The sequence below is a fragment of the Typopeltis vanoorti genome, chromosome 2 (genome assembly GCF_054136105.1).
Source record: "Typopeltis vanoorti isolate ZY-2024b chromosome 2, IOZ_Tvanoo_1.0, whole genome shotgun sequence".
Classification (NCBI taxonomy): domain Eukaryota; kingdom Metazoa; phylum Arthropoda; class Arachnida; order Uropygi; family Thelyphonidae; genus Typopeltis; species Typopeltis vanoorti.
Window position 1 is genome coordinate 143205173 of NC_143550.1, and position 13654 is coordinate 143218826.

Genomic DNA, 13654 nt, shown 5'->3' on the forward strand with positions numbered 1-13654 from the left:
TTGTGTAATGCACGGCGAAGTCTGTATTATCTCAGTTATCTTTCTCATTAAATCAGCATTCACACTTTCAGTGATTTGTTGTACAACATAATTTTTAATGTATTAATATATTAAATCCGTTAACGCTCTTTTATTCCCCAAAAGGTGTAGGCCAGGCCGTTAGAATTTTAGAATATTTAAGAACTTTAGAATATTGGAAGGGCAGCCAATCGCCATGATCAGCTATCACACATAGCTGACCCAATGTTATCGATGATTTTAATAGGTATTAGGGGAGGAGAGTACGGCAAACAGTTTGCTGCTATGCCGTAGTTTATGACACTATACTCTATATATTGTCTAAATTATTGTGGGTTATACAGAGTTTCTTAAGTTGCGAGATTAAAAACCCGGGTTTCCAGTAGTAAAAACAACAACAACAAAAAACCTGCTTTATTCTTGCTAGTGATCCATTAACTTGGGAAGCATTCAAAGAATGGATTAGAAAAAAGTTCCTACTTGACGAATTGTACTTGTGACGATATTTCATTGGGTGGCCTAGGGCTATGGATGCAAACATATTTTCACACGCTTATTAATATCTTATATATTCATAATCCCTGTACGTGTAAAATGATTTAATTGTAAAACATAGTTTTAAATAAAAAAAAATATACCAAAGATTACGTAGTGTAGATGGGTTGTGTGAAGTGCAGAGCTCTTGATCTTCACTGCCCGCAACGAATCCTTGAAATTGTCACGAAATAATAATCATAAAAACACGTTGCTCTCGAAGATGTTAGGTGATGTGAAAAGTGCAGTTAGCTCGCACAAAATACCCGATATTAATATATCAGAAAAAAAAAAGCTGAATATATTACTCTAAATAATACAATAGAAGAAGAATATTGGAGAAAAAAAATGGAATGATCACACTGAAAGAATAAGAGGGAAATAAACTACAGAAAATGCTGCTAAGGAATGCACCAATGGTAATCACTGTCGTTCCTCGATATACACTCCAAATGGTGGCACACATTTCGTTGTCGCATCTTTGAAAGTCAGCAAAAACGTAACGTGAAATTAAACATTTTTCAGTGGCAGGCTGAACGACAGCGCTGCCTAAAAAGTAAATTGACAATATCACTTCAAAGCAATCTTGGTTCTTACGTAACAAATAATTTAGCGAGGGTTTCGCTTCATGGCTGTGTTCATTTACGCGGCAGAAATGGCATGCGTATATTATCCAGTGCGCACCAGACATTATTTTGGCCACTCGCTTTCATTCCGAGAGAGAGAGAGAGAGAGAAAGAGCAATAATAGATGCAAATTTCCTTAAGCGAAACTTAATTAAGAAAAAAAAAAAAAAAAACACTCTCACACAGTATTGATGCGGATCTCTTATTAAGACATCAAATAAAAAGACATTTCTAAATGTTCGTTCGATTAAATCATTTTTCTTGGAAAATTTGTTTGATTTTTAGTAGCTTGCACTGTTAAAATGGTATGGGGAAAAAAAAGAAAAAGAAATTAACTTTTTTTTTTTTCTTTTGTCAGGAAGCTATTTTAATTTTCTTCTGAGAAACAGGTCCGGATTTTTACTGGCAGTGTTTTGCATTTGCTTTAGGAAGCAACGAGTATTCGACACTGCCCAAGATTGTGATGTTTGTGCGTCATTTTACTTGTGTACGTAGCATCTCAGACGCCAATGGTGACGTCTGGTTAATTGGACTACAATGAGTGCTATATATGTTCATCGTTCTCACAAATAGAGATTAAATAACGGTCTCCTCTATTATCAACTATATCCAACTTCTCGGTCGAGAGCTAGTCCAGTTTGTGTTTTTCTGTGATAATTATGCAAATGTCACAAAAAAAACCTTGTATTCCCCCCCCCCTCTCTTCCCCTGCGTTTCTCCGTTTAACCCACGTACATTAAAGAACTATGAGTCATAACTCGGTTCTCAGTTGAGGATTTGTCTTGGCAACCAACGTCTTTTGTGTGCGCACGCGACCTTAACCTCTCTCACCTCAGACAGAAATTTTATAAAACTTACACAAGAAATGCGCTGTGGATTATGGGGTGGAGACAAAGCAAGAAAGAAAGACAGACGAAGAAATAAAGAAGTTGAAAGTGGAACGGACCCTTTTAACTTTATCGCCGGAATGCAGAACACCAGCCCTTCCGCCACGAATTCACATAGTTACAAAAGACACCTTTTGTTGTATTCTTCCCCCCCCCCCTTCACTTTCTAAATTTATAAGAGCATTAACGACACGTTTAAGTCAGCTGTTGCACAACGTTCCGGGACCAAAATATCCTTCACTGGATTTAAAAATAGCATCGTCTGAATATAACAAGACATATTAAGGCTGGGTAGTGAATGACTGTCTTATTTTAGACAGACCAAACGAACTCACTTCCTCGATTAAAGGTGGGTCTTCCATCTTAGCAACGCAACGATGTGAAGTCGCTTGGCTGTTGCTGGTTGCAGCCATGGCTTCTGTGTGTTTTTCCCTGCTTATTTCCACCTAACATCCTTTCCCAAATGCTGTATACAATGTGTTTGGAAAATACGTCATCGAATATCGATCCACAACTTGCCATCGACACCTATCTAAGCAGCCTATGGTTTTATGTCGATTCCTATAAAGTTATTCTTCATCGTGTGGTGCTGGAGGCGCCTTTTATCAGGATGAAGGAAGTCGATTTATCTATACAAGGATTTTCCGATATACTTCGTAGCTACAGGTATTACCCATGTTAACTTTTAAGTATTAAAGTAACAAATGTGTCTAGTGAGTGTGTGTATTATTGCGCGGGCACATTAATTTTCACTTTTGCATTATTAATGTAGCTACATAAACGGATTAGTCTTGATTATTTGTGCATGACAGTTTACACAATGCAGACGATCAATGATTTCTTATATACATTGATTTGTCTTAGAAAATATAAAAATATAAAAGAGTGCTACTGCGCATGCCAGAAAGAGTTATGCAATAATTTATCAATACATTTCTTTTGGCAACAAAAACGCATACATTTTTGATAAATATCACTTCATTCAAGTATCTGTGAATTTTCATTGTGAATTAATAAAATATAAAAATTAAACACACAATAAATTTATACATTTTCATTTTTTTTTTAGTTTTGTAGTCGTAAAACTTTTTAGCGCATGTCTTTATAAAAAACTGTGGAAAGTTTTTGTGACAATGAAATGGTAGAGGTCGTTTGCTCACTTTTACAACGCTTTCCGCACATTTTATGCGATCCAAATCTTTTTTATAAAATTGAAATAATGGAAATAATAACATGAGAAATAAAATAAAATTCAAGTTTTTAAGCGGTCTAAATTTATTAGATATTCTGTATCTTAGCCAGGATATGAGATGCTTTTAAATGCTGATAAACTCCGTAAGCAGATGCAATACGTACGAAGTATCTGTAAAACTTTTATCTTATATTGTTTTTTAATATATAAATTTGAAATATATTTGTACTCTCGGAATAATTTTAGGGAAGGCAATTTTAATTTAAACAAATTTATAGCGCACACACGCACGCACGCACGCACACACAAATCTATACTTATCAGACAAATAACAATATACATCCAGTGGCGTAGCTGGGGGGGGGGGAGGTCCGCCCCGGGCAGCATTTTCACGTGAGACAATTTATTTTTCGACGATTCTTTTATTTATGTTAACTTAGTAATTTTTATTACTTAATTAGTTTTTAACAACTATACTTACAACTAAAATAAACATAAACAGTATTTTAATTTATTCCCCTATGCGTCGTTTTGACTTTTTGTAGTATTTTTGATGTGTATTGAGAGAGGCGGCAAACTCAGGAACCGCCCTGTTGGCAAAAGCTCTAACTACGCCACTGTATACATCATTAACAGCTCCGTGTTTTTGTCATTTTCTATGTTGCACAAGTTTTTATATATAACAAAAATCTTTTGCTGTATTCAGTTTCACTTACTTCTTAACCTTGGGAGACAGTGGTCGTCTGCTTCTATATGTTTTGGCGCATCTCTTAATATAAACACAAAATATGGCCGAACTGGTAAAAGAATGAATAATACATTTTAAAACCCTTTATTGATTTCTTGGAGGTCACATATACGCATGGTGATCAATTACATTTACTAAGCTTACTCTGAATCACTCTGGGCTCTGTTATAAATATTGGAAAGAAAACTTGACAACAGAGTAAAGCCATGAAATGCTCAAACAGTGATATTGATTTTGTCTAGCATGCGTTTGACCGATGTCGTTACATATCTTCGGATATGATGGCAAATCTACATTTCAATATCAAAGATATGGAATGCTGTAGAGAGCACTGCTCAGCAGTAATAAAATTTATTTTCTTTCGTTTTTAACTCTGGACTGGAAAGTCGTATTCTGATTTATAAATCTAGCCTCAGTACTTCTCTGTTAAGGAAAAAGACAGTAACAAAAGAACAAGGATTTTTTAAAATTATTTTTATTGTCATTCTGGTAGTGTAGTGAAAGGAAAATAAACTGCTTTATCTTTTTTTTTTTTTTTCTCCCTGGAGGTGAGTGATTATTGACAGTTGAAAATTGTCAAGGAGACGAGATCTTTTTTCTCTTCCCATCCAAAAAAAAAAAAAAAATCACTGAGCTAAGTTAGATGGTTTCAGGCAAGTTATCTTCACGATTTTTTTTTTTTCCGTGTCTTTATCGCAAAACAGACAATCTCTTCCGAAGAACAATGCATAAATATTATCGTACTGAAACTAGCATGGCGAAGTTATTACCAATAAAGAAAGCGGTTGAATATTACTTTTACGCGTCAGTCATTTCTCAACGTAGTCTTTCTGATTTTGAATGAATAGGTCCAAATGGTGCACAATCTTTTGTATGCCTGCAAAGTTTTTTTTTTTTTTAATTTTTTTCGATTAGATGACTAGCCACATCTTTACCACCTCCTTTCTCAAAATAAGAGCTCTTAAAAGCTTGATTGAGGTAATAGATAAACGAAATAGTCAGGATTTTAAGGAGAGTGCAAAACACAACAGCTTATGATCGCAACCCTCCGGATTTACTACGAATCTCTGGTTTGTTTGTCACGTGCATTGATTAGAAATTTCGAATTCCTTTTTATGATGTTCTAGGATTACCCTAGAATCCCAGCAAATTGAGCACCATTTTCCCTAATCAAGATGGAATTCCAGCTTTTTTTTTAGGGAAGATGTCGTTTGTTTCCATTCCAAAGTCTGTCGTTTGCTTTTCGACTCGACGTATTTCAGGAATTCTAGAATATAAGTTAAAGTTATAAATTAAAAGGAATATTCAAGATGGTTTGACGTGTGCTCTCATCCACGATTGGATAGCGGAAGCCATCTTGCGCCAATTTTTATAGAAATCGATTCTGTTGTGGAAGGTCTCTTGAGCAGAATTTGTAGCTTCTCTCTCTCTCTGTATATAAATATATACACACGGTGTGTGTGTGTGTGTGTGGAAACTTTCAAGTCAGTCTGGTAGAGATGCATTTAACTCATGGAAGAATGGATGAATATGGCAAGCAGCTGACTCTCAAAATAAATTTTGTAAATTGTTTTATATAAAAATATCTTTCCAGAGATTTTTGATGTCGTAAACAGCATGTGATCCGTTTATATATTCTCTTATATTTTTATTGCTATTCATGTTTTCAGCAGAGATTGTAAATGACTTTTGAAGCGACATTCAATCTATGCATGTTTCGATTTAGTATAATTTAAAGTAACATATCGTTTCGCAAATTGCTTTACCTTCAAGCGTCCTTTCTAAGAGATAAGAAAATGGAGCCATATTTCAATTTTATTTCCTTTTATTACCCGAGTCCAACATAACAATAGCATTACTACGTGAATATCCATAGAAACAACTGATATAATAATTAGACATTTGCTACCGACGAACAAATGTGGGTGAAGGACAACAAAGGAACTTGATTTGTAATTTTTCAAGGAACTGAGATAAACGGAAACTAAAGTAGTGGAACGGAAACACCATTAAATGTTGTAATAAAAATATTACCGAAGAATATTATCAATGAAGCTCCTTTTAATGTTTATAAATAGGCAAGGATAAGAAATTCTTAAAAGAAATAAAAAAAAAAAATTGTGTATCAAAGTTCAAAATCGTTGGTATCTATTCCTAAAGTATCTGCATTTGACAGGATAATAGGTTTCGTTCCTTGATCGATTGCCTCTTTTAAAGAAACGAACCAATCGATCAAAAGCGAAAATATCTTTTGGGAGATTTTACGACGGCTACACTAAAAATCATACCAGAAAACTGCAATTTATATAATATCGTATGACAGTGTATTTGTCAGATTTTATTGAGCATCCTATATCCTTTATGTAGAATTTCGTGGCAATATTGTCATATTTATTTATTTAAAAAAAAAAAAAACTCTCTTAAAAAATCAACAACTAAAAATAAACTGTACTAAGTCTTTGGTTGAATTATATAAATAATAGTTTTATTTATATCTTTTGGCAACTTGTTATTTATTTATAAATACTTTAGTTTTTTATTTCATCATTTCATTATATTAGTATTTATGCAGATAAATAAATGTGGACAATTGCAGTTGCTGGTACTTATTTCCAAACATCGCATCAGAAATCACTGCTGAAATAAAAATCTACTCACTAAAATATATATAAAAAATATTATACCTGTAATATTATACAATTATACAATATTATACAATTACTAGATTTTAGTTTGAATGGTAAAAAAGGACACAAAAAATAAATTCACTAAAATGTAGCGCGCGCGCGCATGACTATAAAAAAGAAAATATAACCGTGAATGGCAAATATAGAAATACACAGTTTATAAGTATTAATAAACTGAAATATGGCAGTATATTGGTTATTAAAAACAGCAGCGTATTAAAAGATAGTGTAGCAGAAGATTACAAATAAAAAGAATAAAATAACAGATAAAAAGAAAAAATAACAGAAATTTGGCTTTTTTGTTATGTTATGTTAAACAAACTGTTATGTTTGCTTAACATAACATAAGTAACATAATTTAAGTAACGTTTTCTTAATTTAATTTTTTTCAATACTCGAAAAGAATCTAAAGTATAAATCCCTTGCTGACGGAAATTTATAAACATTAATAAACAAATGGTTGGGATTGTTTATATAAAGCTATAGGCCGTATTGCTACAAGCAAAGTAAACAACGATCAGAGCGTCATCTGTGACGCTCTGACTAATACGATTTCTCAGCGCTTTGATATGGGCAATTATATGCAGCTATTTTGTTGCTGGTAATTATTTTAGGGGCTTTCGTGACTAAGCCTATAGAATAGGACAGTTATGCGACATACATATTTTAACATTACCTGAAAGTTCCCCCAGTCAACTTTTACTTGAAGTTAAAACGCTGTGAACAGTGCTATATATGCTGTATACATTAGTGGGCAATAGATGGCGTAGTGTGTTGATAGTAGATAGTAGCTCAATGTGAGGTAGATGGATTATTGGTGAGTTGCGTGCCTCCAGCGACGAGTTCTTGGAGGTGTCACATAATAATAATATACTGGACATCGGCAACCCTAACTATAGTAGAATAAGTAAACTTTGCATAATTAATTTTGAGAATTCTTATCAGAACTCCACGAAGTTACTCATTGTAGGATGTAAAACATAGTAAAATTGTACAACTTCTAGTAGTATATGTGTATGAATACATATATTTTGCAATAGCTTTCTGTTTAAAATTAAATTAAAAATTATTCATTTGACATTTAGTTCAACACTAATATCAATATAATATCAACTACTGAATACGTTTACTTTGCAGCGCGCTCTTTACTATTAGTTGCCTAAAAGGGCGTCTTGGAAAATAAAACTTTGGTATGGACAATTATATGCAGTTATATCCAATTATATCCAATAACGCTTTTAAATTGTAAGTACCGGAAAAGAGAACTGGTAGTTGTTAACAAGTTTTATTATTATCATATATTATCAAAAGTTTAATTATTGTAAAATTATTACATAATATCTCAAGTTTGGTGATTATTGTTATTAATACTATTACCTACCTATATGGAGGTCAGACTAAAGAATGGAAAAGTATTTTAAGTTGCTAGTTCAGATATATTTTTCTTCAGCAGTTTCTTACTGGCTGTTATTAATATCTGTGGTTTATCCAATCTTATTCCGCACTTTGGGCTGGAGAAGAATTTAGTCTACTTACAACGTATCATCTGTTTTTAGGAATATGAAAGGAATAAATCCTATTTTTGTTATCAATAAATTTATTATTATTTTTTCAAAACATTATTTCATCAGAGTAACTTACATTTTTTTTTTTTTTTTTTTGCTAGATTTGTTCTTCTAACAAAACATTGAATTGCTTGTTCATGGTTTTCCAGAAAAAACAACTAAAAACTTTCTTTCAATTGAAAAGCCATATAAAGGTTCCATGCATCCAGGATGGTGTTCAAACCAAGGTCTTTCCAATCAAAGGGCATCGATACCAACTGAACTATTGAGGCTCCTCTTTAATAATCGTTTATTTTTTAATGCCGCGGGTGTAAACCCCCATAGTTGTTGATTGCCATTTCGATTCGTTTGTTATGGGGAGGGGATTGATTTTTTAAATGTAATTAATGTTATAAACTTTTATTAAAGAAATCTGTTTAATTTGTAGAACTTCCGTAGTTCAGTCAGTATATACGAAGCCCTTTGGTCGGAAAGACCTGGGTTCGATTCCCGTCGGTGACGTGAGGAACCTTTTATATGGTCTCTTTCGACTGAGTTAGCCGGTCTTAAACGAAGGTTAGGGGTCTTTTCACCCGGAAACTCGGGGTTTTTCCTCCAGAAGGCAAACCGGCCCCGGAACACACATGGATTAGTCATGAATACGTCCCAGCGATATGCCGGTCTAGTGCCCGGATAAAATGGGGGGGGGTAAGCAATGGCGAACTACCCTGTAAAAATCTCACCAGGAATACTTTGTGGACAATCCCCACAGAGTCATCTACGGTCGGAAAGGACTGAAAGGGAAAATCAGGAATCAGGTTTAATTTGTGACACTACGGTTAACGGCTGTGGTTTCGCTCATACGAATTTAAGCATCAAGAATGTGACGTTTTGTATTACAGTTTGCCAGTAGATGTAAAGGGAGGACAGATAATCTTCTGGAGTAAAATGAAAATTTGTCGGGGGGGGGGGGATGAGACGCTTACATATACACTCAACAAAGAGCCCAGAGAGTGATATAGGTTGTTCTTTGTTCATCAGTAATCAGTATAATAGTCAAAAACTTTTTTTTTCTTTTTTTTTTTTTTTTTGATAAATTGGAACAAATGGGAGACTCACGGGGAATGTCAGTTGCAGTGCTCCTTTTTGATTAGCAAAGCTAAGACAAAAAAAAAAAAAATCAAGTTTTATTGAAATTAGATGGCAAAAGGAAAAAAGGAAGTCACTGAAAATATAAGAATTTTCGTTCAGATATGGCAGACAACTGCTAATGTATTTTTGTAATATTAATGGTTATTACTATGAAACGTTAAAATGAATCTCTGGAGATAACTACGTCTAATTTTCTGTCTTCAATGGTTCCGCTAGAAGGATAAAATTTGCACCTTTAAAGAAGATGGCAGGATCCTTTAATTCGTCGTTGAACAGCTTACGTATTGTTCATGCACGCCTTAATCGTCAGTATGTTATTATTGAGAAGTAGAATGGCCAAGAAAGAGAAAATTACACGAATACCGTTGGGAAATCAGTGGCAAGTATTTTACAATCGGACGACATTCCAAAGATAGGATCATTTCGATACCAAGTTTAGATGAGGAAGGAATATGCAAATTTTTCTCTACCCGATCTTCTGATAAAAGTAAGCAATGGGATAGTTTCGATGCCATTGTTTATCCATCGCTTGCTAAAAAATAAAATTGGATCTGCTCTGTTTTCACGTAAAAAGAATTAAAAATTCGGGTTAAAAAAGATAAGCAATGGGATGGAAGAGCATCCCATTACTTACCCCTCCCACGGTCTTTTTAATTCTTTTTGTATGAACAGAGCAGATCTAATTTTATTTTTATTTTTAAAGCTTATCGAATTTATCTTTTATATACTCCATACATCAACCCTGGTAGTTTTTTCCTCCGTTATGGAAAGCATTTGTTCAGTAGACCAAAGTGGTGATTTTTGAATTCTGATTTCTTGTAAATTCAGTATCGATTTAATATATCCGAAATTTCACGAAAAAAAAAAATTATAATAGTATTTAGTATCAAATTATGAATGTTTAAGGAATAATTTCATTTTGTATAATAATACTAAATCAAAGTACTGTATATAATTAAATTTATACTATTTTCTGTTGCGCAATCTTCTCGCCATTTCCACGTCGGTTTGATGAAAAGTTTATAAATCTTCAATTACTTTTGTTTCCTTCCGCTTGACTGGCACCACCAGAGGAAGATGAATAACCACAAAGAACAAGAATGAAAGAAAGACATTATGGAAAGTGCAAGGAAATATCATCAAGGGGAATCAACTGAAACATTTTCTAGTTCATAGGAAAGAAAGAAGAAAATTAATTAGAGTATAGACGGAAGTATGTCAGCTCCAGTGTCATTCTCTTATAGCGAATGGCAAATTAACATGTTGAAACATAATAGTCGATAGAATACGTTTAACCATAGGCTGTTTCATTTCCTCTTCCTCAAAATAATGTTTCATTTCGTTTGAATTGAAATAAACTACTTACAAACATACTATAAAAGATGTGGGTTACGAAGCACTGAGAGATAGTGTATTTCCTCAGTTAAATAAAGAAGCTCTGCTACACTTCTGTTCCAGAAAACGTTAACTATACATTTACGGTCTTAAATTTTAATCTTTCTTTCAGGTGGAGAGATTCACAGGGAAACGATAAACCGTGTACTGCTGCACGATGCCATTAGTTGACGTCAAGAGCAGATGGTGGGACCAAGTATATCCCAACGTGTATATCACTGACTAACCCTTTCTAAGGAAAATATTCTTAAGAATGAAGAAAGTAGGGAAGGTTTTTTACTGCTATCGTCACTAAGAAATAGGATAATTTTGGGCCATACCAATTTTCAAGGATTGGTACGGCCCGTTTTCTTCCGTTTATGTAGTCGTCCATATATCGATTTTCCAGAGAAGTCTGAATTTTAGCCCAAGGTCAAAGTACAGGTTGTAGAACGACACGCAAAAGTTAAACCGCAGAAGGAAATTAAGAAGAGTGATCATCAGGAAACGTAACGGAGAACACACGGAAGTACTTCATTTCCAGTATCTTGGATGATATATGATTATTACTCTTCATTACTCTGTAAAGATGAGAAATAATTCTCGAAGAGTTTCGAGACACGGACGATCTCAAAGTAACCTGAGATGTGACAGATTCCGAAGGAAGGGGGGGGGGGTAGTCAGATACAGACTGCAATGTTGGATTATTATTATTTTTGTTGTTGTTGTGTTTTGTCTTGTAGAAGTGTTGGAGTTGGGAGAAATAAGCGTACGAGTCAAGATGAAAATGGTTTCGCCTAAATGTGTTCATATAAATATAAAAATTGAGCTTAGTTCGAAAAAAATAAACCAAAGTTAAAATATATTAAAAAGTAAATTTCTGTCGCATTTTTAAATTGACGTTTTTTTTTAAGACTTGGATAGCCTGGTGAATAGAATTTTCGTTTGCGACCAGCAGGTTGTACGTAGGTTCGAATCCCACTGTGTTTGCGGCTATAAATAGCTGCTTGCGAATTATATATTACTTTTTAAAACACACACACCATGCAATATGTATAATATTTGCACGGCATATATTGCAACTTGTAAAAGAAAATCAGTACATCTATGCAGACCACCTTCTACAGCTGTATCTAGCGCTATCGATTATGAGAAAAAACATTGTCCTGTTCCACAGACACGGACGTCTCTACTTCCTTTTTTTTTTTAATTTCAAAGAATATCTCATAAAGAGTATTATAAGAATTCTGCCGCTCTTTCTATATACTACAGCCTATCAACAAATTTAATTGCAAATAAGGGCGTGCGTTTCGTTCATTTTAACCATCGAAGACGCGCGAGCTCACACACAAACTGAATGCCACAGCACACAAGCGTATCACAGATTTTTCCCCTTCCCTCTCTTTTTTTCACGAATATATATACGTGTGTGTGTGTGTGTGTGTGTGTGTGTGTGTGTATTTACTATAGTTTTTAAATTAAGCATTAAATTATTATTATTATTATGTGAGACCTCCAAGAACTCATCACAGAAGGGTATTCCGCCTGCATAACTCGCGGTCTACGCTACTTAATCATCCATCTAACTCCCACATAATATTTTTATCTCTTAACTACGTGTGTTTTCTGGCCGATTTGGCTGTATGCGGTATGAAAAGCCAGAGTTTTTAGGAGAAAAACATTTTAGGATCCTGCATACTGTTTAGTACCGTGGGTGAACTAAGAGTTAAATAATCTACTGTCTCTCCTTACTTTAGAAACCAGAAATGTTACTTTTTTTTCTAGCCTCCATTTCAGGCCTCCAGTAAGCAGGATGGAGGATGCTAAACTCACAATCTCTAGGTTGGAAAGTGGCTTTACGTTTTTTCCCCAGCTTTCCAAGCAAAATTATTGCATGCATTTATTCGACATGAAGCATTTGGACGCGGTTTTTTTATAGCAGTCGTATGTATTCTAGTGAACAATTCCAACTATTATTTTTGTGTTATACGAAATTCACTCTCCCCATTATTCTGCAGTGAAATCTTATACTGTATTGCGAATAAGGAAAGTAGTGGTAGTGGCGGGGGGGATTATATTTATTCCGGCAGAACACATTATGTATCTAGTATATATTTTTTTTAAAGTCTGAATAGAAATAACATCTGTGCGTGCGGTTAAAAATCACGCACTTGGAAATAAAATCTGATTTTTTACATTCTTTGAAAAATGCGACTTTTTTTATTGAAATTTTTAGCGTTTTCTGAAAACAAGAGAATTCTTTTGTTTTCCACCCGACTTATTATTATTATTGGATATTTCTGCATGTGTTTAATTGTGTTGTTAAAATATAATACCGCAAATAAATGCGTACCACAATTTTTGTGTGGTGTACCAATACGTTTGCATTGAAAACTGGCACTGCATAAAAAGTTTGTCTACCACCAATTTAAACTATTTATAACAGTAACTATCTGTTCTTTAATTGAATGTGTGACTACTTAAAAGAAAAGCAGCTGATATGTATTCAACCCACGAAAGAAATTTCCTTTGGATAAGGCGACCCGATTTTCATATCATGCAATCCGGAACACACTAATCACATGACATTAAAGCATGACGTCAGCAGCCAAGTTGAAGGTGATTAAAGGTTAAAAGCGTACCCATGGCCAAGGTTACATATAATGAAAGAAGAACGAAAGATATAAAAGGTATACTAGAAAGTAACAGGATTACTTAGAAAGTAGCTGTTTATTCTACAGCCCAGTTACACGCATATTAAAGTTGAACATACCAATGTATATTTAGGGGTAGATGATTTTCATCACAAGGTGTGAAGCCGTCACCCGCTTACTTACTGGAATCTAAAGTCGCTTAAAGTAGTTATTTAAGCAGTTGTTAGTCCTATTGTTT

At 34.1% G+C, this 13654-nt stretch overlaps 1 protein-coding gene across 1 annotated transcript in view; it reads left to right on the forward strand.

Moving 5' to 3' along the window:
- Positions 1-2322: 2322 nt before the first annotated feature.
- The window catches only part of LOC150109487 (dnaJ homolog subfamily C member 7-like), a 160115-nt gene continuing 148783 nt past the window's right edge, over positions 2323-13654 (forward strand). Inside the window, exon 1 of the mRNA XM_090413259.1 lies at positions 2323-2731. Within this exon, the coding sequence (XP_090269385.1) occupies positions 2529-2731 (203 nt within the window). The 5' untranslated portion in view covers positions 2323-2528. The remainder of the gene's footprint in view (positions 2732-13654) is intronic.